Raw genomic sequence first — 27,593 nt, forward strand, 5'->3', positions numbered from 1 at the left:
TGGCGATTACATATGCAAAACCAAGGTTATTGCTGTACTCTGACTGAGTATTTATATCAAAGTTGACATGCTCATAAACTCTAATCTCTTCTAACTCTCATACCATGTTAGCACCCTACCCTAAACAGCTTTATGCTAATGCATGTGCCCCGAGCCCCCAATGAGCAGAGAAGCCCCTCTTTTTTTGTCATTTGTGTGAGTCTATTTTCCCTCAAATAAAAATATAAGAACACTTTTCAGGTAACTATGACTTCCTTAAATAAGTTAAGGAGTTGTTTGTTCTTACTAGAAAAAATGCTATATTTGCAAAATTGATTCTCTCCAAGTCCATTACATGGTAAGCTACCTTCACACAGTTAAGATATTTGACTAGCCCTGCTCTGATTTATACAAGGAGCTTTGGAAACATGACTAGTATGTGAATGAGAGTCTAACTTGAAGCTAGCTTCCTGTGTGATCTGAGCAGTAGGCTCCAGACTCCAAGAGCATACCATGTTCTGTCCTGGGGTGGTTCTATGGCCTTAGCCCATGTTAGCCACTTAGGACTTCTCTTGTGTCTTTCAGGCATTGAAAATGCCAGCGACATTGCCTTGTACTCGGGCTTGGGCGCAGCTGTCGTGGCCGTGGCAGTCCTGGTCATTGGTGTCACCCTCTACAGACGGAGTCACAGTGACTACGGCGTGGATGTCATTGACTCTTCTGCATTGACAGGTGGCTTCCAGACCTTCAACTTCAAAACAGTTCGTCAAGGTCAGCGGCATAGGTCCCCCAACACCTTATCCTCAGGAACATGGGCCTCACTCACACAGGGGTCCCCATGTTGTTGACCCTGTGTGAAGGTAGCTCTTGGTCCTGAGAGCCGCTACCAACGTGTTTCCATTCATGACAACACCAAATTTGATAAAATGATTTTCTTGGTCCTTAGCAACTGTTAGGATGCATGGATCTCAATGGCAACATTCTAGTGAAGTAGCTCAACCTTTTATATTTAGAATGCTTAATGAGTTACTGTTCTCAAATTGTCCAACTTTTATCTTTAAAGAAACCTGAAATACTTTCTATGTTTAAGAAACACTTTATATGTTTAATTTCATTAACTAAAATAGTCATCACTAAAGGCCGAGGAAACAGCTGTAGATCACAACTTCCCAAGCACCTTTATTATATAGATTTTATAATTTACTCATTTCGAATAAGTAAAAAGGATTTAAAAGATATCTGAGGGGTCAGTTAGACAATGACAAAATGAAATTCCAGGCTAAAGGACTTTCAGCTACTGCCAAGTCTTTTGTTGTAGGGAAAGAAACATTTTTCATGTCAACTCACAGCCATGCTCTTTCTCAAAAGAGAATCATTTAATGCTCTATTATGAGCCAAACCTGTTCCTGAATTCAAGGTGGTGATAGGATATATTTGGTTTTAATTTAAGGCATAGAGAAACTGTTTCTCTTCAAAGGATGGAGTTTTCTCCTCATTACCCATGCCATGGCTTTTATTTCTCTTCATAGTGTGATTATTGCCTCTCCTAGATGTTGAAGACTTTCTGTGCCCACTGTCTGTTGGGCACACAGGCTACTGAAGTACAAACCCAAACCTGATACCACAGCAATTAAGATATGACTAGGAGAGATGGGCTTCTCCCCTTGGCTTTTATTTCTGGGCACCTCTGTGTTAAGCTGTTATTGGTGAGCCAGTATTGTGTACAAGTCCCCTTGTTTTAAAGCCAGTTGTATTATCATATGAAACAGCTATGAGGCAAAGCAGTTATTCTGAGTCACCGCTTCACAGCTATAAAATGAGAATGCTAACATCCTCCTCACAGTGTTCTTGTGAAATCAAGTTTGCCTAGAATAACATGGGGAAGCCCTTGGCATTTGGGAAGAGCTCATATTCTGAATATAGCGCTAGATGGTCACATGTTCTCTGATCAAGGGATATCAGTATGTTCTGTGGAACAGCAAGTAACAGATACAGGAGGTTGGCAGTAGTCTTGCCTAAACATTCTTAGGGAATGGTGATTTACATAAGTTGGACATATCTCCTCCTGAAGGAGTGTGTCAGAATGTTGGTATATTATGAATCTCTAAAAGAATCACTTCATCAGAGCATCTGACCACCCTGTTTATTTTTTGTCTAAGAATTTCATAAATATCATGATAGAAGATAAAGTATTTTTCTATAACTGTTACTCTCCCTATATCCATTGACAATGAAATTCATTTTTATAGACTGTGACTTTAACCTCCACTGTCCTGAAGATGATATCTTCATGAACCAACTAGTACCCCAGGCAGGGGAACACCAAGAATGTTAGGCAGAATGGTGTCCCAGTCTCATTTCTGCAATGAAATTGTAATGAAATACCTCAAAGTAAAGAAACTCAAGGGAAAGAGGGTTTATTCAGCTGGCAATTGCAGATGACAGTTCCATCATTGCTGGGAAGTCAAGGTTAGAATTGGAAGCAGCTAGTCATGTCCACAGTTTATTGCAGAGAGAAATGAATGCTTATATTCTTACTAGTGCTCAGCCCACTCTCTCCACTCTTACAGGGTTCAAGACCCTAACCCAAGGAATGATGCTGCCACAGTGAACATGTTATTCCCACATTAGTTAACACAATCCAGACAGTTCCCCACAGACATTCCCACGGGTCAATCTGATCTTGATAGCCCTTCATTGAGATTCTCTTTTCAGGCGATTCTATGTGTGTCAAGTTGCCAGTGAAATTAAAACTAACCTTTAGAAGTATAATCTGCTATGGTGTAGTCGAATACAGCCTCAGGAGGTATAGACCCCTGGGTTCAATGCCTAGCACTGCAAAGTAAGTAGACAGATAAGAAGATAGAAAGGAGCCAGACAGAATAGCATGCTTATATTAAAAGAGGAAAATAGGTTTCTAAAGAGAAGATAGGGGTAACCAGAAGTGTGTGTGTATGTGTGTATGTGTGCGTTGGTGTGGGGAGCAGGTAACTGGCCCTAATCAGGCTTAAATTAAGTTGGCAGTAAACATTTTCTGTTATAGATTTGTGCATGTGAGTGTGTGTTTCGTTTGTCTATGTTCTCTCTCTCTCTCTCTCTCTCTCTCTCTCTCTCTCTCTCTGTGTGTGTGTGTGTGTGTGTGTGTGTGTCTGTGTCTGTGTCTGTGTCTATGTGTTTCTGGTGATGGGATCCAGGACTTCACATATGCAAGGCAAATTTTCTACCACTGTGCCACGGCCCCAACCTCATACATACATCTATACCCAGCTACGTTCCTTGTCTGTGCTGTCTACATTTCAGAAATAATTCCCCCATGTGCTAGGCGAGTCTTTTAAGAGTAGTCAAATAATCAAAAATTAAGCTCCGAAAGTGGGAATTTGTGATCAAATAGCCAGGAGATTTGGGGCTATGAGATTTTGAAGTCTCCATGGAAACTGCTGGTTCATACTGTTTTCAAATGTGTTACTTTCTTCAGTCCCTCTTTTTCTTGGGAAGACCACAGACAAGAGCAAGGTTATCATCTGTTGAACTCAGTGTGGTTCTGCTAAAAAGGACTGCATGATGTGGCTGCATCTCAACACAGCAGCCCAAAGATGGAGAAAAGGGCATCATCAAAGGGCCATTAGCACTGCATTCTCACGTCTTATTTATTTTCTCTGTGATTCTTGGTTCTTAGCGCATCCCGACGCACTGTGCAAAAAGTCAAGGTGATAGATCCTCTCTTGGTGCTTGTACAAATTAGGAAAATAGAAAAACAATAGAGACTAATGTAGTACTGTCTAGAACTGAAACATTTTCAAAAATATTATATTTGAAACAATTTTTTTGGTCAGGTCCCAAAGGGAAATTTTTTAATATGATTTGGGTTTCCATTTGAGCTGTCGTATTGATGAACTGATGTGGGTGGGAGGCTCGGGAGGGAAGGATGTTCAGTTATTTACTAATAAATGAGATTACTTCATCACGAGAAAATATCACAGGCTTCGATTAACATTTGGCTTGGGAGAAAAGAAATGGTGAACCTAACAGATGATTAAAACCCCAGTCCAATTTCTTCTGTTTTTATGAAGATTGTTTTGTTCATTTGTTTTAAGCCAGAAAGGCTACCTTTCTGACATGCCTCCCACATACAAGCCAAGCCAATCTCCACTGGAGCATTAATTCCCTGCCAGAGTAAGGTGTGTGATGTTCAAGGACATTGGCTCCTCAAACAGTGATTGGTAACGTCCCCTGAACTATTTTCTCCGAGGCATCTCCCTGACCCAGCTCCAGGAACCACTCAGAATCCCACAAGGGATTTCCCACAGCCTCTATGGGCTCATAGAAGCAACACTAAGAGTCACCACACTGTGGCATCTCTTGCTATTTAAAAGGAACAGATGTTATTTTGCTTCAAACTGGATTGCAAAACATCTTTCTCATTTCTTCTTCTTTTTTTTAAATACCTTTTCTTTGCCAGTTAAAATAATCACACAAACACTAACTGATACAGCCGCCCAATCTAGTGTCCGAATTCCTTATCTTGAAAAGAAGGCATGCAAAGAGTCCTGGGTATGAAGGGGTGGGGCCTATGCCACTCAAAAAACAACCTGGAAGGCCAGAGGTCCCCATTCATTTCCCAGACACTGGTGTGTGACTCCATCTGGATGAGTAGAGCCAGCTGCTGCCAATCAGTGCACCCAACACCCGTGCATATTCTCCGTTAATAGAAGCAACAGCAAAAGAGGATCGGGGGTGTCTCTTTAGTGTCTGAGTGACAGATCGATCTTGTCTTACCAGGAAACTCTCTACTCCTGAATCCGGCTATGCAGCCAGACCTGACAGTGAGCCGGACGTACAGTGGGCCCATCTGTCTACAGGATCCGCTGGACAAGGAGCTCATGACGGAGTCCTCGCTCTTCAACCCTCTCTCTGACATCAAGGTTAAAGTCCAGAGCTCTTTCATGGTTTCCCTAGGAGTGTCGGAGAGGGCCGAGTACCATGGCAAGAATCACTCCGGGACTTTTCCCCACGGAAACAACCGCGGCTTTAGTACAATACATCCCAGAAACAAAACACCGTACATACAAAATCTGTCGTCACTGCCCACAAGGACTGAGCTGAGAACAACTGGTGTCTTTGGCCATTTAGGGGGGCGCTTAGTGATGCCAAATACAGGTGGGTGGTAAGTGTGTGTTTGTACCTTTTCCTTGTTTGTGTAAAGGCTTTTTTTTTTAAATAAGTATGCAGTAAGATCCCTCTGATTTATTGTGGGAAAGCATCAAAGGTTGTGGCTACATTTGGCATACACACAGCTCAAAAGTGCTCCTGAAATAGGCGGAGCCTTCTCTGTGCCTGCGGGGACAGAACAACATGTGTGATGCTGGTGATAGCCATCTTTTCTCAGGCAGTATGAGTGGGCTGCCGGGTCTGAGACCCTTTGGAGTATGATACCTAAAGGATGATAAGGAGGAAGCAAACACAATCCTTTGTTACAATCTACAAGTGCCATGCCTATTCATTATATGTGTGTGTGTGTGTGTGTGTACATAAACTGACAATTTTGTGCAAGAACAGTCACATGACTCATTTTCTGGCCTATGAGCCATCTCCATTGCAGTGACCTTTGATAACCACATTAGTTTTTTAAATTATTATTTCACTGGTTCTTGGCAAACAATGATGATGAATCTTTGCATTACCATTCTTTGAAAGTCAAGCATCAGTTGTAGGCTGATGTCATCAGCACAACAAATTTCTAAATATGCATTTCCCTTCTTTGAGTATTAAGGGAGGAGATTTTCTGGATATTTAGACTGGATATTTTAGAACCCTGGCATAGATCACTTTCAAAATGGCATCCTAGATATAGATCGATCTTCAGGGTTGCTGCTTGAGACCCGAGTAAAGCAAAAAAGCAACTGGTTTCTCTTCTGAGTTCTGAGCCATGAGAACTAACAGTGTGATGAGCCCCAGGTGGACACTGATGGCTGAGAGGGACAGGACCGCTTAATCTGGCCATGTTCTAACACAGAAATTAAATATAAAGCCAAGGTTTTAAAGAGTGGAAATGGCCACCATTTTATTTCATAAAATGAATTCTGGGGCAGGGCCAGTCTCACGGTATGAGAGCCTGTCTGGTGACTTTGTGAGTTGAAACTGAACTTCTCTTATTTTGACAGATGTTGCTTTGCCCTCCCCCAGATTACTTGTGTCCTCTCATACACTGTCCCAAAATATATTTTATTTCTGAAATATTGAGTGAGTGTTAAGACCAAAACATTCATTGCCCATATTTGCTTAATTTTCCTTAAAGAAACACAGAAATGAAAATTGGGAGAAACAAAAGATGTTTCTTTTCCCTTGTCTCCCTTTGAGGAACATTCATATTATATGAAATAAAACTCAGTTCGCTTGTCAGTCATAACCATGAGCGGGAAGTTTTCAAGTCTACTGACAAGAATCACCGGACGAGATTGCAGCTGTACAGTGCAAATGAGGTTTAGGAAAAAGAAGTGTAGGGAATTGAAACATGCTCCTTGTTATTTGCGGGGCATAAATGCAAACTATGCCCTAGGGAACTGGAGAGCACAGAAAGCATGGCAAAGAAATTAGATTGCTCTAATGCCATCCATCCCAAATTGCCAGGCAGTGCACTCAGGAGATCATTTATTATGCAAAATATGAAAGAAGAAACTCAGACAGGTGGTTCTGTTGTTATACCAAATTTAAAAAGAAAAAAAAAAACCTGTCAGAGTAGCTGGTAGCATTGGGGAACTGCAATTTTTTTTTAAATCAAAGGGAATTGGTGAATGACATGTTGCAAATGGAGACTTCTTGAAGGGACCATAGGCATAAAACATTCCCACTGTGTTTTCTTTTTCATACTCTGAAACGTGCCACCAACGGACTAATGTCCCCTGCCCTACCATCCTTGTTCCTGTGATGAGCTGTCTTCAACCTCCATGTTTGAAGGCTAATATAAATTATGATTGAAGCAGAATAAAAAAATAAAAGAGCCAATGAACGAGCTTCTTGATACAGGCTGAATTTAGGAAGACCTGAATAAGGCTTCAATCTAAACAAAGGAAGTGAAGCTTACTTGAAATAAATGAGATATGAGAGGACCCACAAACAGCCCCAGGCAACGACGGTCTTGTCGGTCAACACAAGACAGCATAACTCAGAGCCTGGTTTTATGCTAAGAAGTTTGAATCCTTTGCATACATTTTCATACTGGTGATATGTTTATTCTGTGTCAGGGAAAGTGCTAAGTGTTGTTAATGTAACATGACACGGTTGTCTGCTAGTCTGTTGGGCTTCTACAGAGAAATCTTCATAGTTCTGTGTAATCACGGTATAGAGATCCTGAAGAAGAGGCAATAGAGAGACAAAGGCCAAACTAAGAGAAGGTTGAATGACTAGGACATAGGTTCTAGGTGACATATGAACATCCAGAATATCTCAAGTTACAGTCTGTCTTCAATACCAGGAAAAGATACCTACAATGGAGACCATGCCATTCGGTAGCCGCAATTAAGGAAGAATAGCAAATGGAAGGAACATCTGATTGGAGGTCCCCAGCATGTCAATTACAGCTATCCCACTATTGATGTAAAGGTGCAGAATAGAAATGCATCTTCTTACTGAAAAGCTGTGCGCAGGATTTCAACGTGCCCCATCCTTACTTCTAGTGAAGGATATTTTCAGTCACTAGCGTGTTACTGAATAACGATGTAAATATGAATCACAAATGACTTGATTCACAGTAAGTCTCGCACTCCTCGACTCTGTAGCTGCTGCACACACACAGAGAAGAACAGGAAAAGCTTGTCAACAGCAACCTGTAAGCTTTCTCTGCCATTATCGCTAACAAAAGGAATAAGGGTGAAAGCGGCATTGCTCACAGCATAGGATGCCCAGAGATTTTTATTTTGTGTGGCGCTCTTACTGTTTCTCTAGTTCATTTCTTTTTGTAAAGAGAAAGTCACACTCAAGAGAATCCCAGTTTTTTCCAGATGTCTCTCTTTGTTCAAAGTAAAGGATTTTCTTCATAGTCATAAATAGGAAATCGGAGACATTTCACATGCGGTAGTATAGCTTCACAATGGCATGGCATGCGTGTGGTTAAGTCACTGTCTCTCCTTTGACACTTCCCAACTGCTGTTTGCAGATTCAAAGTCACATTAATTGCACAATGACACAGATTATCCTAAAACTTCTCAGACTCTTGGTATTTTTCCTAATTCCTTTGAAAAAGATGTGATAATTCACATAGCCCATTCCTCAATTTCCTAGCAGATGTTGCTCGTAAGACGATCTCATTCCAGGTTCAAGGAAAATATTAACTTACCCATCATCCCAGACACCCTCTCTGGAGATGAGAACGAGACATATAACCACATTTTATTTTTAATTTGGGAGAAAGTTAGTTGAAGGGCTGATAAATTCTTATGTTGTCAGGTATATTTGGTAGTTGCTGGTCTTGGGATAGCCAGTCTTTTAAGGGAACTGAATGATGCTGGCAAGATTTCAGATAAAAATGAACATTGAATGTGCTCTCTTTTGGTCACTGATATAGATTAAGGGTTTCCTCATGTTTTTTAGAGGTCTTCAAGGTTTGTTGTTTATAAATCATAAATCAGTAAGAGGAAATCTTTTGTGTGTGCATCAATAAGGTGCCCAAATAGCATGCTTCAAATTAATTGGGCTATTTTTGTATGACCTCTTGGCCTTTTTTTTTCTTCTTCTTTTTGTCTTAGGGGTGAGTCTACTCATACCTCATGGTGCCATCCCAGAGGAAAATTCTTGGGAGATTTATATGTCAATCAACCAAGGTGAACCAAGGTGAGAGACTGAGAAGGCTAGCATATTAATCATTCCTTGATTATTCAGTGGGATTTCTGCAGAAAATCTGAGTTTATTGTTCAAATGAGGGAAAGAGGTCTCGGGATGAAGCAGAGACTATAAAGGAAATACAGTTCTGCATTGCGTCTTAAGGTTATTGGCGTCTAAACAGGAGGCACGGAGTGGGAAACGGTGAACCAGTAGACAGATGCATGACCAGTAACTGTGCCTAAACTTCCCCACAGTGTCACCTGCACACAAAATTAAATGACCTTTGCAGATCTTGCTTGGTGGACCGCACTGTGTGGAGCCCTCAAATGATGCTATCGTGACTCTTCAGGTTCATCAGAAGGCCCACTCCTTACAAGTAGGGAGACAATTGCTTAGATGATTTTCCTAAGTGTTGGGAAAAATAAATGTGGTCTTCAATAGCTTTCATGTCTGACAGATTTCAACAGCATTAAATTCAATTACATGAACAGATACAAATCTTGTCACATACTCTTTTTAATGAAAGTAGTTGGTTATTTTCTTACTGCAGCTCTAACATTTCTAGAAATGTTGCCTTCTTCCACACAAGATAAAGCTAGCTACTCTTTAGAAAGCAATTTGTCTCATAAACTGGATACATACCTCTGGCATTTTTAGTCATAACATCTTGGTTGTTTTAAAATAGATTTTCTGTTGTTGTTGTTGTTGTTAGTATGGAATACATGAAAGAAAAATACTGGAAAGAAAAAGAGCCAGAGAAACAGATGGTTGAAACAGATTCTTTTATAGTGATTTATACAGAAGGATTTGTTCGTACCCAGTGGTTCTACCTAGCTCTTCTATGGGGTTTAAAGAGAATGCACGACAATATTCCCCGAGCTGGTTATTAGTGAATCTCTCGGGGGATTTAGCGTGTGGCTGTGCTATGATGGGCACTTGAAATACATTTTTGGTTGTGTAGAAATCAGTTTGTACCTACCTGTATCTACCTCCTTAGACAGCATAATAGTCTAGATACAACTGGTTAGCATGGACCTTAAAAGGCAAAAGGTGGCCCTTGTAGAAGTGCTGATGGCTTAAGGAACTGCAGCTGGCAGATATTGGGAACAGACTCAGAGAGGTTAGCTTTGTTTTGGCATGCAGTACCAGGCATTGAACCCAGGTACTCAAGAATGCTAGGCAAGTGCTGAACCAATGAGTTGTATCCTCAGCGCAAGGGACACAGAGAGCTGCGGAGAGTTTCACACAGTCTTAGGGAAGTTAGTTACTTGATTGAGGTTGCTGTCTCATCTGTATGTTTTTAACTCATTGTCCCCCCAAATGTCAAATGGAGTCATCCCTCAGCATCCACAAAAGTTTGCTTCCAGGACCCTACAAAAACACCAAAACCCCAAGATGCTCAAGTAGCTTATATAACGTGTCACAGGATATATGTTTAACCTATGCACACTCCCCAGCCTGCTTTCCATCAGCTGTAGATTTCTGATAACTCCTGATAACATATTGTGCTGAGATTAAAACTCTGCCCATTTTCAGTACAGATGAGGTTTATTGTCTACAAATGTGGAATACTGAGAACTTACTGACTAAGGTGAGCCAGTCAATCCTCCCTGAGTCATGGCCTTCTGCCAATTCCGACTTCCCTACCCTTTCCCTTCATTGTAATCGATCTTCTGGGTCTGTGCTCAGCTCCTTCCATTCAAACCCATCCCCAATGCCTTCCACCTCATTATGAGAGCCTGCCTAGGGCTGCTTCACGTTTTTCTGAGACACCTAATTTACAGCGCACCTCCATCCCAATCTCTTTCTGGAAGCTTCCCCATCCTAAGAGGTCAGAGAACAAAATGTGCCAACAGGCATCAAGTATATGAGGACTTAAAATGCTCAAAAATATTGGAGAGGAATGATTGCATAGGGCATCCTGCAATTTTAAGGTGAGACAGAATACTGCCTATGAACTCACAGAGTCTAATAACCGTGAAAGACAGGTTGGCCTAGTGAGGTCACTCCATGGGCCACCCATTGCCTTTTAAGTTCTATGCTAAGCAATTGGGGTTGTCCATCTGTATCTAGACTATTACTGCTGTCTAGGGAGGTGGATACAGATAGGAATGGTTTCCCTAAGATTTTACATCAGTGGTGTGTGTGTTTTCCTTCCTATTTTACTGTGGAAATATAGAATGGTAAAAGGCACATGTTTCCTATTGTAACCTGTTAATGTGTCTTGTATCCTGATGGAATAGACACTCTGGGCTGCAGGCTAGCCTACTTCCTTTGTAATCCTCACCCCCCCCCCTTTGAGTGACACCAAACTATTTGAAAACTGCTAAAAATAGAAAATGCCTTTCTGTTCCCATTTTTTTTGTTTGTTTGTTAAGATGAGATAAATTTTTCCGTCTAAGCCAAGAAGCTGCTTTAGATCTGTGTTCTTTAGCTTTTAATCTTCTGACTAATCAGGAAAAGGCCATTGTGGTGTCTTCCTTTGTAATATCACTTGAAAACCCATTTTCATTTTATTCCATCCATCTGTCCGCATAAACTTGCCTCTAAATCTGGCACAGAGCAAAAATCTGCTGCCCCATTTCATCCCATCCCTTTGTGTTGGGGGTGTGAGAACTGGATTTGTTGGTACTTACAAGGTCGCCACACAGAATACACGGGATCTTACAAACATCTTTACGCTATATTTAGATACAGACCTACTATGCCTTCGTCCTTACCCCATTTCTATTATCCTGCTCTAAGTGCTCCCCCGCCCTGTGGAACTCTGTTTGATCACTCTAGGCTTTCTGCCTGATTTCTATGGCTGTGGATAAGGAATTAAAGACACAAAACAGCCCTGCTATTAAAGGAATCTCACCTGGCTTTATTTTCAGGCTTCGATGTGTGTGTGAATGTGTGTGGTGTTCATGTGTGTATTGGTACATGGACGTGTGATTCATGTGCATATTTACCAGACACAATGACTTGAGGGGAAGCAGGTGGCAGAGGGCTGCAGCATCAGCTAAGAGTTCACGTATTAAACTATAAGCTGAGACACAGAGCACTGAGGAGAGCAGGAGGATTTTGAAGCCCCTAAGCTGGCCTGCCCTTGCTGCCCCTACTGCCTGAGGATACAAGGTGATAAACCTCCTCCACCAAGGTCACGCCTCCCCAGCAGTTCCCTCAGCTGTGGAGCAAGTATTTCAAACATGTGTCTATGGAGGGCCATTCTCTTTCAAACCATCACAGCTCTCAAAATGTTTTAGGGTTGGAGCATTTCTGATTTGGGGCTTTCAGGTTAAGGTATTCACTAGGTACCATTGCAGTAGAAAGAGTCATGGGAATCATGAAAATAGAGTAGGTTCTGAATGCACCATATGGGCAGACTTAAGACAAGGAGTCAGGAGGGGGCTGCTTTCTGTAGATGTCATCTGAGTCCTGTCTGAAAAGATGAGAAAGGGGTCTTAGTGGTATCTTTCTCTCTAGGGAAATTTCCTGATGGCTGTAAGTCGAGGTGTGTGTGTGTGTGTGTGTGTGTGTGTGTGTGAGTGTGTGTGTGTGTGTGTGTATGTGTGTGTGAAGTCTTAAAGAGTGACCAGATCTAAAGGTTTGTCCCTTGTTAGAGTCACTCTGGTGTCACAACACGGCTTTAATTGTCTTTCTTCCAACCGCACAGCAGCCTTGCTACAGACGGGAGAACTAGCTTCATGCTATAAACAGACTGGGATAGGATGGCCTCCAGGATGGGGAGTGGGCTGGTCCCTAGAAAGTGAATGGTGATAGTATCAGGGCCTTCAGGGGAGATTTGCGGATGAGAAGCCTCCGGTTTCCTGATGGAGACTGCACATTATCTAGGCCACAGGCTCCTGACCTAGGGGCTCTGTGCACACGGTGACTGGAGCAATGGCTCTCAGTGAAGTTCGTCTCAGCATCTGTGTTCCCATTCAAAACATCTGGGCTAAAGTTTTTGTTCTTTGGCTTTTGTTTTATGTTTTCTCAGATATCATGGGTGGGTGGGGGATTTCCTCCTTTATAGAGTAACCAATTTCTAACCATTTTATAAAAGTCAAATTTGGGTATTTAAGTAAAAGGATTTCATGCTGTGGCCCTTTCCAGCTATCCTACAATAAGAACATTGTATGCCAAATTAGATAGACCAGTCCTCCTCACTCTGCTTTCTGCAGCCCACCTTACCAACGGCTGGAGAGTAGAGAACTGGACCAGAAAATTATTATGGGGAGCTTTCTTCTGAGAAGCAATAAAATGAAACCAAAGGCAAGCATTCATTTCTTTTTCCAATTACACTGTCATGTGGATATCCCAGACCAAATGCTTAGACCAGCACCGGAAATGTAAGTGATCTTGCTGACGGCTTGACAAAAGGACACATATTTTGGCATTTGGGTGCAGCAAGGATGGGATATTTCAACTATTTTGTTTCCTAGGTTTGTATATATACATGGAATGATATAATCTACTTAATGGGTACCAAGTTTGGAAAGGTAGAACTAGGTCATTTGAAACACCTTTTTAAAAGATGCATATATAGTGGGTATTGCTTTTAATAGCAGAGTGTGAAATGACATCAAATGCTAAGAAGACAGAAGGAACTCTGGAATTCTGAGAAAAGAAGATGGACTTTCTTTCCCAAGATGAGTTTCTATCATACTATCAACAGCTTCATGTGGATTTGATTTCACAGTACACACACACACACACACACACACACACACACACACGCATAAACATAAATGGACACACACACATATAAATATGCACACATATACTTCCTCCTAAACCTTGCTTATACAGAGCATGTACAGAAAAAATGTCCTTGGCTTTGTTTGGAATAACCTTATTTTTAGAAGGATAAGCAGAAAACATGAACACATACTTTTATTTATCAATAAGATTAAAAGAGAGGCCAGCTGGCCATTATAGCAGATATAGAGGTTTATGAGAAGATATGTTTGCAGTGATGTATGTTTATATCAAACTAATATTTGAAGCCCTTGTCCTAAAAGAGCCTCCCACCCCAGTGCAAGACTAAACAATACATTACTCAAAAGCCTTGGCTTCTTAGGAGATAAGGCATTCTTGATCCCAGATTACTAGAACTATACGGTAGTCCCCATCTGATCCTAGCCACTTGAGTCAAGCTAAGAGCACTTGCTATTCACTGACCCTGACAGCAGGTGGCTGGGCAGGCTACTGCTGATGCTGGAGCTGCTGGAGCTGCTGGTGCTGCTGGTGCTGCTGATTCTGGCGTTGCTGGTGCTGGTGCTGATACTACTGGTACCGGTGGTGCTGGTGCTGTTGGTGCTGCAGGTGCCTCTGCTGCTCCTGATTCACAGAGAGTTTGGCTAAACACTCCCAGGCCTACCCAGCACTATTCACCATCCAAACTTGGCAAACTCACTTCCCGCTGAAGCTACCCCCTCTCTCTGTAGGAGAAAAATCAAGCAGAAATATCTCATAGTAAATGTTGTGGACATGTAGAAGAATTTCCATGATTGGTGTTGTGAGTGCAGTTCAGTCAAAAATTGTGACATGTCAGTTGTGTTCAGTCCTATGGACCAAGGAGACTATGATACCATAGATAGGAGGTGGAAGAGAAATGGTCGATTTATGCAACACGGAAGTGTTTGGGACCTAGTGGGTTTGTTGTTGGTGTTGTTTGTTTGTTTCATCTGTATTTGTGGAATTGACAGGACTCAGAAGCTGATTAGAAAGTTGTTGTAAATTACCCCATTTGGTTTCAGAGATTAGCCTGTCATAATGCAAGGCCAGTTTCCAACTGCCCTGTGTACCTGTTGAGAGACAGCATCTCATCTAGTAGACCCCAGCATCTCTCCCATGCATCTCATCTAGTGGACCCCAGCATCCCTCCAATGCATCTCATCTAGAGGACTCCACCATCTCTCCCACGCATCTCATCTAGAGGACCCCAGCATCCCTCCCATGCATCTCATCTAGAGGACCCCACCATCTCTCCCATGCATCTCATCTAGAGGATCCCAGCATCCCTCCCATGCATCTCATCTAGAGGACCCCAGCATCCCTCCAATGCATCTCATCTAGTGAACCCCAGCACCGCCCCCATGCATGCACCTCGCCCCCTTTCTGATGAAACAAGAATGTGACTGAAAAGAGACAGAAAGAAATCACATTTTAGAAAGCCATAACCCCATAGACAGATGTTTTTTTTTTCTTGCCCTCTCCAAAGACCTAAGTGAATTGGCTATAAAATTAGAATTATTTATAAGAAAATGACATTGGAAGCTATTCTCTTTACATACCAATTTATTTACCAGCTGCATGTTAGCAGGTTCCAGGGGAGAACCTTTGGGAATGGGGGCGCAATGGCTGTCCTAATTTGCTCCCTGTTGCTGTGACAGAGACCATATCCAAAAGCATCTTGAGGAGAAAAGTTTTCTGCTCATCTGACAGCTCTCGGGTCACTGTCTATCAGTGAAGGAAGTCAGGGCAGGGACTGAGACAGGAACTGAAACAGCATGATGGGATGCTGCTTACTGGCTTGCTACCCCTGGCTTGTTCGGCTTCTTTTCTTGTACCATCCAGGACCCCCTGCCCAGGTTTGGTGCTACCCCCCTCCCCAGTAAGCCAGGGCCTCCCACATCAATGATTAATCAAGACTTGCCTACAGGCAATTTAATGGAGACATTTTCTTAATTGAGATTCCTCTTGCCAGATAATTATAGCTTATGTCAATTTGACAAAAAAATAAAATAATAAAAAAAAAATAACCAGGACAGTGGCAAAACTGAGGGAAGAGAGATAATTTCCAGGCCCCATATTACCAAGAAGTGACAAAAAGTGAGATGAGCCTGAGATGTGGGCCACAGCTTTTCCAGGCCACTGCAGTGTTCCCGGAGGAGCTGTTGCCAGTAGCGGCCACAGGGGACTGCTGGTGCTTACAGACAACTGTTGGCCAGCTGCTCACACCCACCCACTGTCACCGGGAAGTTTTAGAACCACTGCTCATCTACAATGAGCCCATTAAGGATCTTTCTAAATCAGCTAAGAAAACCATCGCTACCATGCATTAGATGATTAAGTAAAAAGGTGTATGTTCTTTGTTTCTTTCCTAGGAGAATATCTAGGGCATACGTTTGTAGAAAACCATTGGGAAACTGACAGTGTCTCCCTTCCTGGTCAGACTAGGTGTCCGAGGCCTCCTGCGTGCATGCGCTCATTGTTGAATTGTCCCTGAAAATGCTCTCACAGAGAGACCCAAGATGATAGTGGGCGCAGACTCAAGTTCCTCACTAATTGCCTTGGTGTTTCTTAATACCATCAAGTTGACAATCAAAATTGACCATCGCACCGGTCAAGGAGTATGTACACATGCAGAGAGGGAGACATTATTGCCGTGCATCTGAAAAGCAAAGCAAAGTAAAATCCTAAAGGAGGAAGGATGGGGAGGAAGACAGAAATGTGAATTCTACCTCCAGTTGATTTGATAGTGAGGACCTGAAGTTTCAGATTTGGGAGAACCGGGATGGGTCACTTTCAGAAGCGTTATCTACTGCCTCATCTTCATAAGTGCAAGCCTGCAGAGATCTATGTGCCCTTCTTGTGGAGCTATTGAGTGTCCTTGTCTCTAATTGTGAACATTTTAGATCCCTTCACTAATCTCCACATTGGAGTCAAGGGAGAGGGATAAGAGAAGCTAGGGAGAGAGAGAGAGAGAGAGAGAGAGAGAGAGAGAATTGTAAGTGTGTGTGTGTGTGTGTGTGTGTGTGTGTGTGTGTTGAAAGAGATGAAAGGGTTGAAGATATTGCCCAGGCTTGGGACCTGATGATTAATTAGCAGAGAGAGATTTGCTGGCTGAAGGTCACCTGAGAGTTTCTGATAACAGTTGCTCTAGGAACAACTTTGGATTTCTTTCCAGGGAATTGAGTTACAAGAGGCAGAGGCAGAAGGAGAGGGAGAGGAGAAAGAGGGGGAAAGAGACTCAATAAAGGAGAGAGAATAGAAGTAAATTCGCAACATAATTATGACAGGGTGGGGCATGGCCTAGTAAAATGAAATTTTGGTTCATACTCAGACCAGAAGGTATTGCAGTATCCTGAGTGATTGGCATGAAGTAATGATTAAGGCACAGACTCCGCTTCCCTGCTCCATTCCTAATGAATATCCTGCCTTTCCAGGTGAGACTCTACCTGCCATCTTGGAGCTAATTGAAGTGCACTGATGACATGCCACACTTATCAAGGTTTTACTTCCAACTTAGGCATTGAGATTTCATGAGATATAAAGAACTGTCAGAAATGAATTGGCGTGGCCCACTGAGGGGAGCACAGAAATTCCTACTGCTTGGGTTCCAGTTAGTCCTGTCAAGATCCAAGAAAACCTTGGGCAGATCATTCCTTTTCTCTAGACCTAAAAGTTTACATATCGTTAAGTATTTTGTGATTTGAATAAACTTCATGCAGTCACTTCCAGTGAAAACTATAAAAATACCATTTCCTTTTCATTAACTTCCATTCTTGCCATTATGTGGCGATGAGTTCAAATCTAGCCTAGCACATGCTAGAGAAGTGCTCTCCAACCAAGAGAGCACCTTTTTCTTATTTTTCATTTTGAGATAGGATCTCACTAATGGTCCAGATTGACCTTGAATTTTTTCTGTCGACTTTGATTTTAGGTCTTCTTGCCTTACTTAGCCTCAATAGCAGCTGGGATTACATGGATGTACTGCCAGGAAGACCCAGTACTGATTTATGTGTATGTGTATGTGTTGAGCTCATATGTATACATGCTCCTGTATATGTGTGCATATGTACACATAGATGTCTCTGCACGTAGTGGCCAGATGTCAATACCTGTTGTCTTTCTCTAATGTTCATTTTTTGTTGTTGTTGTTGTTGTTGTTTTTGGAAACAGCATCTCTCACTGAACCTGGAGCTCACTAATTCTGCTAGACTGGCTGGCCCAGAAGCTCCTGGCATTACCCTGTCTCTAACTCCTTATCTTTGAGATTAGAAGTTCATGCCGTTATCCCTAGTTTTTAACGTGGGTGCTGTGGATCTGACTTCAAATCCTCATGGTTGCACAATCAGTTCTTAACTGACCACAACCTCCGCCTACAGCCATAATTTTTTATTACATAAGCAACAGATGTTCTCTGGTTGATTTTGTTGTCACCACGATGCCACCACACTTCCGGGCTTGAAAACAAGTCTTCTTTTTTACTTCAGTTACAATGAAAATATTAGTGGTTTGCTCTCAAGACCCTTATAAAAATCAAGCAAAAAAAAATACTCCCATTTCTAATGATTCTCTGGTCTGTCCTTTATACCTCCAAGTGTATTGTCTGATTCCAAGCACTAAGATCCTGGTGGGCTGGCACTGTAGTGGAAGATAAGTGACCAGTTCAGGAAGACAGGTAGCTTAGGTCACCTTGAACATGCTGGGTCACCATCCGCTCCCTGGCTTTCTTTGCTTGCTAGTGATGGATGAAAGTGCATAACTGTCCTTGTTCCTCCTTGCTCATGGCTCAGTCCAGGGTTTAAATTCAATGGATTGCTTTAAGTGAGTTTCAGAACAATATTACTGACAGCATCAGATGCATGGCGTGTCCCTATCCTGGAGATTTGGCATTAATTGACTCTACCGTGTGACTAGGGAACTCCTGGGTAAAGGTGATTCCTAAGTAACACAACAAAGCAGGGCTCTGCCAGTACCGGGGGAGTAAATGGCTGCCATTTGGGAGCTACATTCATTCTTTCATGCTACCTTGCCATGCGTTGTAATAAAAGGAGACATTTATCAAATAGTATCCTAATGGACTAGAGGGGTTAATGCGCCTTTAGTGGAAGATTATACTCCTTCCCCCAGTAAAATCAAGATGATTTTTTTTCCCACAAAGTCATTTACGTTAGAATATAATGCCAAAATGAAATACAGGAAAAGGTGAAAAAAGGAGAAAAGAATTCATACACCAATTGTCATTTTAAGACTTGCTTCTTTTCAGAAAAGCCTTTCCCCCCAAAAAAACCCAGCCCTGCTTTCTTTTCTCCCTCACACCCCTCGGTCCACAAGCACCCCTCGATACAAATTGCCATCATTTTAATCAAAGTGCATTTGAAGCCCAAGTGAGCTCACAATGGGAAGTGATTAGAGTGGTCCAGGGGAGTCTTTAATTAAAGATGCCATTGACAAGATAACAATGGTTCTGAATGCTGTTAATAGAGCGAAGTGGAAAGCGCACCTTAATTCAATAAGAGGAAAGTCACTGGTTCATGGGTTTGATTGCACATTGTGAGCAGGCACCACATACTGTAATTATTTTTATTTGTGTGGCCATCTCTTTTATTGCCCATGCTGGAAGTAGAAATAACCTGTCCTATTAAGATATTTAATATATATCATCCTTCCCACTCCATGTAGTTATAGTCTAATAAAAATGCCAGAAGACACTAGCCCTCGGTAAGGCTACCTCCATGCTGTGAAGACAGTCCACGCAGCCCTGGGAAGACATGAACCGTCCACCTCCTAGCCCCCTGGGTACAATCTAAGTTAAACCAGCAGACCCTCCCAGGTGCCCATAAGGTTACGCGCAAGCATGAGCACCTCTCTGGATGAAGGAGCAGCGCCTCCAGCAGCTGCAGCATTGACACCCTAATAATGAGCAGCACCTTGATTGTTCTGCCATACCTGGGAGATAATGCAGGACCAGGAGCAGGAACACAAGATGCCAACATACGAAATGGTTCAACAGTGACAGAACGGCTGCCTACAGACTCACCAGGCTTCTCCCGGGAGTTGTGCCTGTTCTTCCCTTATGCCAAGGGATTCCCCACGTATGACTAATGTGCATGACCTTGAGGAGCAGACACTGTAAATGTTCCAGAAGGAGCGCAATGAAGGGTCTTAAGAAGGCAGGAATGACAGAGTCAGGATATCTGAGACTGTTGTTCTGTTGGCTAATGGATGGAAGGAGGAACCTTGCCTCAAGCACCCTGCAGCTGAAAAATACCAAGAAATCCTTTTAGCTTAGTGGAATCTCTGCTACTGAGAACTGTAAGAAACGCTTGTTTTAAGCCAATTTGTTTTTGCTGTAGTAATAGTAGGACAGAAACTCAGGTCTCCACTTGACCACTGTACAAATCATAATATTCTGTCTTCCCAAGGCTTCCTCTGCTGGAACAACTCTCATGCCAGAAGTTGCTTACAACCCCAGCTTTGGGGATGAGGTGTTTAGTTTAGACATTCAGCACTTGCCTGGCATGCCTGAAGCCCTAGTATCTAATCACTAGATAAAATAAAATTCCACGCTTGAAAAGTATAGCCCATGGAAAAACTCCCCCCCTCACTACCCCATGCTCAATATTAACATACACACAATCACACTCAAACACATACCCTCACTCATACACACACACATTTACACACATGCACACGTGCACGCATGTGCACACACACACGCAATCAGCACTAATAAGGTAGTAGATCCCTTTCCCAATTCTGCCTCAGAGTGGACAGGTGACATCGGCTTGGTCTTGTCCCACTACCGAGCCACATCCTTGCCACTAAGCACGCCAGACCCTGGGCCTGATTTCTCCCTAGGTGTTCCCTGACTAAAATGAAATAAGATTCACATTTCCTCCAGAGAAAGCTGTTTCCCCATTCAAAATGTAAATGAATAAACAACTTACTAGATATTAAAAACTGTCACTGCGGCATGATGCATGGGTCCGTTCCTCTCTCTCTTTCACAGCGAGGCATCATTTCACTTCTAAAAAGCTCAACACTGCATGAAAGATGAGCCTTAAATTGTGTGTAGGAACGGGTGATTTGCACATGATTTGTGCTTTCTTTAGTATATTAATTGGTAAACACCCTACAAATGTGTGTGTGTAAACTAAAGCCTTTTAACATATGCAAACAGTTTAATCTCTCTCACTATGGTGCTGCTCTGTTTCAACAAGCTCAGACACTCATTCCGGGTGTGCGGCTCCTTCTCATCCCACCACCTTCCCCTTTGTTCTGTCTTCTTCCCCAGATCCTGTTTTAGATAATACCATGTGGGTGACCCAAATCTTTAAATCCTTGAATGGTAGAGATGGAGTTCAGTCCCTTGTGAATTGTCCAGGGGGCTGTTTTAATCCACTGTACTCATCTGTGCCCCCTGACTAATGGAATACAGAAGCTTGGATGAGCTGTGGCATTATTTCCAATCATTGCTAATCAGCCTCCAACCTGACATCCCTACTTATGAATAGATGCTGCCTACAAACTGGAGGTGGAAGAAATCAGCTACAGTGGGATGTTGCTAATAGTAGTAGCATCCAAGGCCTGAACACTGAGCATTAAACTTGACCAGCATTCGTATTCCATTTTGGAAGCCTTCCTCATATTTTTCAGAAGACCAAGTCCCTCCTATATGTCGGGTTCCTTTGAATATTTTCTTAAGAACAGCACAGTTTTCAAATGTTAGTGCCAGGGACACCTTGAAAGTTAGAGAAATAGGAATTCCTGTCCCTAGTCCACAAACACGGAACAGAACCTTTACAGGAGGTATCTAGGAATGTAGAATTAACTTCGCCGCCCAAGGAATCCTGAGCTACATTCCTGTTTGACAACCTATTGGAGACAAAAAGTGTGGACTCTGCTGTAATGATTTCGCCCACTTTCTCCTCTCTTCAGCTCCTCACTACCTATAATTTCTGTTTGGGTGCTTGTCTGGATGGCAGTCATGAGAAAAAGTTTTCAGCACATGTATTCATGATCTGAGATAAACTCGTGAGGAAGGCTAGCTTTAAAGAACCTGGCCCCCCTGCAGGTCTAGAGTGTTGCTTTCCTGGGGGATGCTTGGTAATCTGTGGTCAGAGCTGCACAACAACCAAACAAAAGCAAACAAAACAGCAAACTTGAAACCTTAGGGGCTTTGCCCCACCATAGAGATATCAGTACCCTAGATCAGAATGTGGCTTTTAATGAAAGGGAAGCAGCTAGAGAGGCAGTGAGGACAGTGTGTCTGCTCAGCGGAAAACTCTGAAAGGCTAAGGCAGCCTTGTTTGTTTTCAGGGGTCTAGTTTTAGTGCTACAGCCAATGCCTATCTACCTTTTCTGTCTGTCCCACTAAAGTATGATTTAATTGAGTTTGAATAAAATGACCCTTTACAAGTTTAATGTAGGATCAGCAACTGTTGGGTTAAAAAAAAAAGACACAGTATCTTAGCACCTAAGCCATCTCTGTCAAGGTCAATGTTGGCAGTAGTGCACAGATAGATGAAGTTAATGCGTCTCCATCGGGCAGACAACACTACCTGCAGCTCATGCTTCATGCAACAGAATTCTGAAAAAAAGTAATTCTCCTGAGTACCCTATTTCCATTCAATCATTCAATTTCAACATCTTAAAAATTTGAATAATGAAAATTGGAGACTGGTAACAGATTGTAAGGGCCAATGTATATTATTTTTGCTGTATTCTCTCCCTGTATGTCTATACAGTGAGTAAAACACATGCATGGACACACAAAGAAAAGGCTTATAATCTCTGTGAACAAGATGCCCCTTTATCCCAAATATGTCAGCATATCTAACTCCAAAGCTGGAGTTATCTTTTGTGACCACAGCATGTTTTGCAGGGTCAGACAATTAGCACTGATAGAATACAATGACCTACTGAACAAACCTTATATTTATTTCATCTTTTATCAGAATCGGGCTCATCGTGGCAAATGAGAACCCAAGATAGTTCCTTGTATTTGATTGCCATGTGTCTTTAGTCTACGTGAAGCTGGATTTATTTTGTACTTAAGTCTCATGTCAGTGAAAATTAAGCCTGCAGAATGATGATGTTGTACATTTTCCAGCAAACGGGCCCCTTCTCATGTTTCTCGGTGCTGAGATATAAGTTGTGCACTTTGGGAATGGTCAAGAAGGGATGCCAAGCTCTCTGCACTGTGCCCCATCTCAGGATATGTCCTGTCTGTTCTTTTTACTACTGGTAACATTAAGGTTGACAATCTGTGTCAAATTGTACATGGCAAATCACCCATGTAACATAATACTTGTGTTTTGCAATTAGCAGTACCTCATGGTAAGTGCTTTGGATCTGTATGTTCTTCAGAACTCCACACACGTCCCTCCAGGAGGTTTATATTATTTCTAAATCTCGGGTAGATCAAGAATTACTCTGGCTAATGGCTAAGTGATGGTTTCCTACCTTTATCCCTTAGTCTTTCCTAACTTTTCCTTCTTGTTCGTTAGTCTATATCAGTAGCTCCTATGCATTCTTATGTAGCTTGGTGTGTCCTTGTCCTATGTACTTTTACTTACCTTGAGTCTCAAAATGTTTCAGATTTGATCATTGGTAGCCCCTTCAAGCTGGCTTCTGTGTTCTTCTGAGCAAAGTATTGAGGGTTTACAATCAGTCCAGTTGGACACTAAGAATACCATAATGAACAAAACATTATTTTAAATCTCTAGCCTCATGGAGAGTAAGTATGTCTTAGCTCAGGGTGATACAAGAACAAATGAGCAAAAGGGACAGTCCACAAGAAGGCACTGAACAAAAGGAAAGCTGCAGCCAGCCCTTAGGGTAGGGCACGTTCCAGTTCCCAGGGCATGGGGAAGGAGCACCTCATTGGTGGATGCCTTTTCCACAAAGACCTGAACAGGACAGGGAGTCCAATGGCTTTCTGGAGGACATGTCTTTCAGGCAATGCCTAGCACTGCAGAGCAGCAAAAATAGTCCCAATTCCTTGAGATGAGAGCAAACTGGCATGTGACTGAGTTGGGAGTAGACTGGAAGGCAAAGACAGAGCAAGAAGACCAGCCTTGTGGCCAGAGTTCTTTAACTGCTGCTGATATACATTCCTGAGGCTGTGAGCCTTTTATTAAAGCTTGACACATTGATAAGTTACTAAATAAATATGTTACCTCAGCTAACCAAGTTCCTCTAGAGATTAGACTTGGATCTCAAATTATCTTTACATAAAGAAGATCTAAATTATATGCATATATGCATGTGCCTATAAATGTACATTTGTGTATATATATAGATGGAGAACAATGTGCACGTTATGTAACAAAGGTTCCAGGCAGCAAAGTTTTTCAATCCGGAAAGCAGAATAGGGTGTATGATGTGATGAACTAGTTCATATTATGGTTCTGAAGTCACGGCCGTTATTAGTTGCAGTTATTATTATTAGCTTACAGCAATTCTAGAAAAAAATGTGTTGCCTTTTCTCCTAGCAAGGACATGAGTCCTGCCTTGTCATACATTATATAATGTGAGAAAATGCAAATGCCATCCAAGCTTTCCTTCTACAGCATCCTCTCTGTCCACACTCAATTAAAGGCTTCTCTCCCCAATCCTGTCCTTAAATGTCCTGAATCATTATCTGTGACTCAACTCGGATCATACTCTCCATCTCCATCTTTCCTGGGGATGTCATAAAAGCCAGAAATTTGGCCAGCAATCTCTTGATAGCAATAGAGAAGAAAGAAACAGTCGACTCACAGACCAGAGGAGCAATGAGTCAGAGATTTAGGGCAGTTCATCTGCATCCCTTTGACTGACATTTCCATGACCTTATACAACAATTGCATGCCTTCTTAGGTGTGCCGAGGGTTTTAATTAATATTTGTAAGTCTCCCTGATTGCCAAGGATAGACAGTGACAGGAAAGGGCAAATTATTATTACCGATGGAAAGAAAAAAGGAGAGATTAAGTTTTGTTCCACCACCAGGGAGATACCATTATCTACAGGCACTGTTTTCAAAGAAGGAGGATTACATATAAACTTTGATTTATTGGCTTTATACTTACGGTGGGGTCGAAGGCCCATTAAATGCAAAGTCCCAGCATTCGAATGAATACTCAGCATACTGTGCCTGCGAGTGCTGGTCCTGGTTCCATTAAGACTGAGAGGAGTCTTGCTAGTCACAGTGAGTGTCCGGGTTCCTCTAATTAGCTGATTTCAGTTCATTTGGCATTAAATAATTCCCCCAGTTCCCATATGTTTGAACAATATGTTCAGTGAGGGGGATGATTCTCTGAAAGCAATTAAATAGTTCTTTTAGGAGAGATTGTCGTCAGTCACTCAAAAGCATCCCTGGTTTCTCTGTCCATGATGAATGTAGATGGCAATTATAAGAAAGTGCTTAACCCTCTCTAATAGCCATTGGCAGCCACTCACACACAGGGCACCACTGTGTGCTGAGAGCACACGCTTGAGTTTCACATGGTTTTCAAGCCTTGAGTATATTGTTCTAGGCTTTCCAAAGCATGTTACTGCATTAGTGCAGCTTTGTAATCTCCCTTGCTGCTCCAATATAAAGGCAGGGGGTCTCTCAGCTTAACATATGCTCTATTTGTAGAGAAAGAGCTGTCCTATTTGGACATTTTGGAATAATAATCTTTTTTAAAGCATTATTAGGGCTTCTTGAGGAGGAAAGGTGACCAAATGATCGTGTTCAGCTCTGTCTTGGGTACAGTGGATGTGGATGTAGGCAATCCTGCTCTGTTATGTGACCTGGGGTTAGTGCAACAGAAAACTGCAGGCAATGAGTCCAGGTGTGGCCTTGAGGAATTTGAGGCAGGTCAGCGAATGGGAACAAAAGGGATCCAGAAATTAATAGCTTCTAGGTGATCTCCTAAAGGATGATTTGCCTCCACAAGACCATGAAAAATTTTATCTCTGAGAACCAAATTTTAACTTTACGCTTCCAGAGCTTTCTCTGGGGATCCAGGATGACACATTTAGATGTCTTTCTGAATAAAGAGAATAGAAACATTGGTAGGACCTGTGAGTCCGCAATGATGTTATTGGCTCTATCATTATATTAGTTCTAAGTGAACACCCACAACACAAGTGAGAGAGTTGGGAGAAATGAAGTGGACTTCTTGTTATGTTATTTTTTGCTCTTTCTGGGGAGAACTGAGTAAAGCTGAGGAGTGGAGGAAGGCTTAAGGGCCCAGTGTTCCATTCCCAATATGAGTGGTGTGAAGGGAACTAGGTAACGAATCAGAGGGAGTCAATGAGGTATGCCCCTTTACTTAACTTTCACATGGGTTTGTCTGTTCTCCACTAGTGTTTTCATTGTAAGTAATTCACAACATAGGAAAACCTGAACTCTAGATTTGAGTAAAACGACTTTAAATTAGGATTGAAAATAGAGTTGAAAATTAGATATCGTGTACATGATTATGTATACTTATAGCTTTCCACTGAGCGATCAGTGTGAAACTATTATAAAACTGGTATGTTTGTACATTGCAGAAATAAATGTTTGTAAACCAGAATCATCATGTCTAATTTGTATATACTCAAGGTAGTGTTTTGGTGCATAATAGCTTGTTTCCTCATTTATGAGCACTAAAATATTATTGAATATGTTATTTTGAGAAAGGGATATGGTGATAAGACAACCAAGTAAGTAAGATCTGAACAATTCTCAGGATTTATCACCAATAGAAATATGCTAATGAGAAAAAGAAATGAGGAGTATGTTAATGAGAATGATAATTTGTTAGCTGGTATTGGCTCTGCAGGTGCCTTTTAGGGTTATTTGACCCCTTCCTTTATTTGCGAAGGACTAGTTGTCACTTTGTTGATTTGTTGAAGAAATCAGTTGAGACCTAACCATAAGTGAGTCGGGATGCCTGGGCTGTCTCAGGCTATTTCCTGTCCTCTCTGTCATTCTACAGAGGGATCTCACTCTGCTTGTAGAATCTCCCCATCTGTAACTGAGTTCTCATTCACAGTCCCTCATCTTTTACATGCTACCCTGTCTTATTCTTTCTCCTCTCTGAAGCCTGCAGTCAGATGGATCTGAGGTACTCCTGAGTCCTGAAGTCACCTGTGGGCCTCCGGATATGCTCGTCACAACTCCCTTTGCACTGACCATCCCGCACTGTGCAGATGTCAGTTCAGAGCACTGGAACATCCACTTGAAGAAGAGGACACAGCAGGGGAAGTGGGAGGTGAGATGCTGCGTGGGTTGTGTGTGTTTTTTTTAATGGAATTTGGGTCCTATGGATGGTTTAGATTTTTTCTTCACCATTCTTATTACAATGGATCTGCTGTGAAATAGTGAACGTTTGATAGTTGCCAAGCAGTTGTGGTATGCAATTAATACAGTCCTCTAGGTGTTTGCTAGCTAGAGTTTTCATGTAATAATGAAAAAAAGAGGCAAGCTATAATCCAGAGTTATTGTTTGGTTTGAGAATTCAGGTGTAATTACCTGTAGAAATGCATACACTATGTACCTACTTCACGAGTTTCCAGACTTCCTCCTCGGCCATGTCCTTTTTCTGAGATGACATTACTCTGCGCCAATAAGGATGTAGCTCAAAAAGACAAGCTAAGCTTTGAAGTATCTGGGAACATACCAGGTGCCTAATATATGTTTATGGCATTAGCAAATACATTGAGGATGATCACTACTGATTGCCTGTGGAAATCAGTACATGTAAGGAGATATATTTCAATCTGAGAGAGACAAGGGAAAAGAATGAGAATACATAATAGGAGGCTCACAGTCAAAGACACAGCCACCACCAAGGAAGATGGAAACTGAATTACTACTTTAAGTTAAATCACTGATTTGCCTGTCCAATGGGGAATTCTTTATGTCTATCTGAAGTTAGTTTGAATAAAACCAGGTGAAATCACAGTGACCTGCATTTGCCAGTCCTGGAATCTTGCCTCCCAGGAGGTACTTCAGGCAAAAGAAGTAAAAGAAAGTCATCGTTCTCTAGGGGAAAACATATAGTTGCTGTAATAAATTACATATGCTGGACCCAGCTATGTCTTGAGATAGTCCATTTTC

At 42.0% G+C, this 27,593-nt stretch overlaps 1 protein-coding gene across 9 annotated transcripts in view; it reads left to right on the top strand.

Annotated features, from left to right (window-relative positions):
- Nucleotides 1-27,593, top strand: part of Unc5d (unc-5 netrin receptor D) — a 537,586-nt gene that overhangs the window by 467,146 nt on the left and 42,847 nt on the right. For 6 of the 9 annotated variants that reach the window (XM_041673692.1, XM_041673694.1, XM_041673697.1 and 3 more), the window contains 4 exons: nt 565-750; nt 4,759-5,136; nt 8,721-8,805; nt 26,577-26,745. In XM_041673692.1, coding sequence (XP_041529626.1) covers nt 565-750; nt 4,759-5,136; nt 8,721-8,805; nt 26,577-26,745 — 818 coding nt within the window. The remainder of the gene's footprint in view (nt 1-564; nt 751-4,758; nt 5,137-8,720; nt 8,806-26,576; nt 26,746-27,593) is intronic. The other 3 variants (XM_041673695.1, XM_041673696.1, XM_041673699.1) reach the window with 1 other exon arrangement.

The sequence above is a fragment of the Microtus oregoni genome, unplaced genomic scaffold (assembly GCF_018167655.1).
Source record: "Microtus oregoni isolate MIOR12 unplaced genomic scaffold, Mior012 000024F_ref0000369, whole genome shotgun sequence".
In the NCBI taxonomy this organism is placed as follows: domain Eukaryota; kingdom Metazoa; phylum Chordata; class Mammalia; order Rodentia; family Cricetidae; genus Microtus; species Microtus oregoni.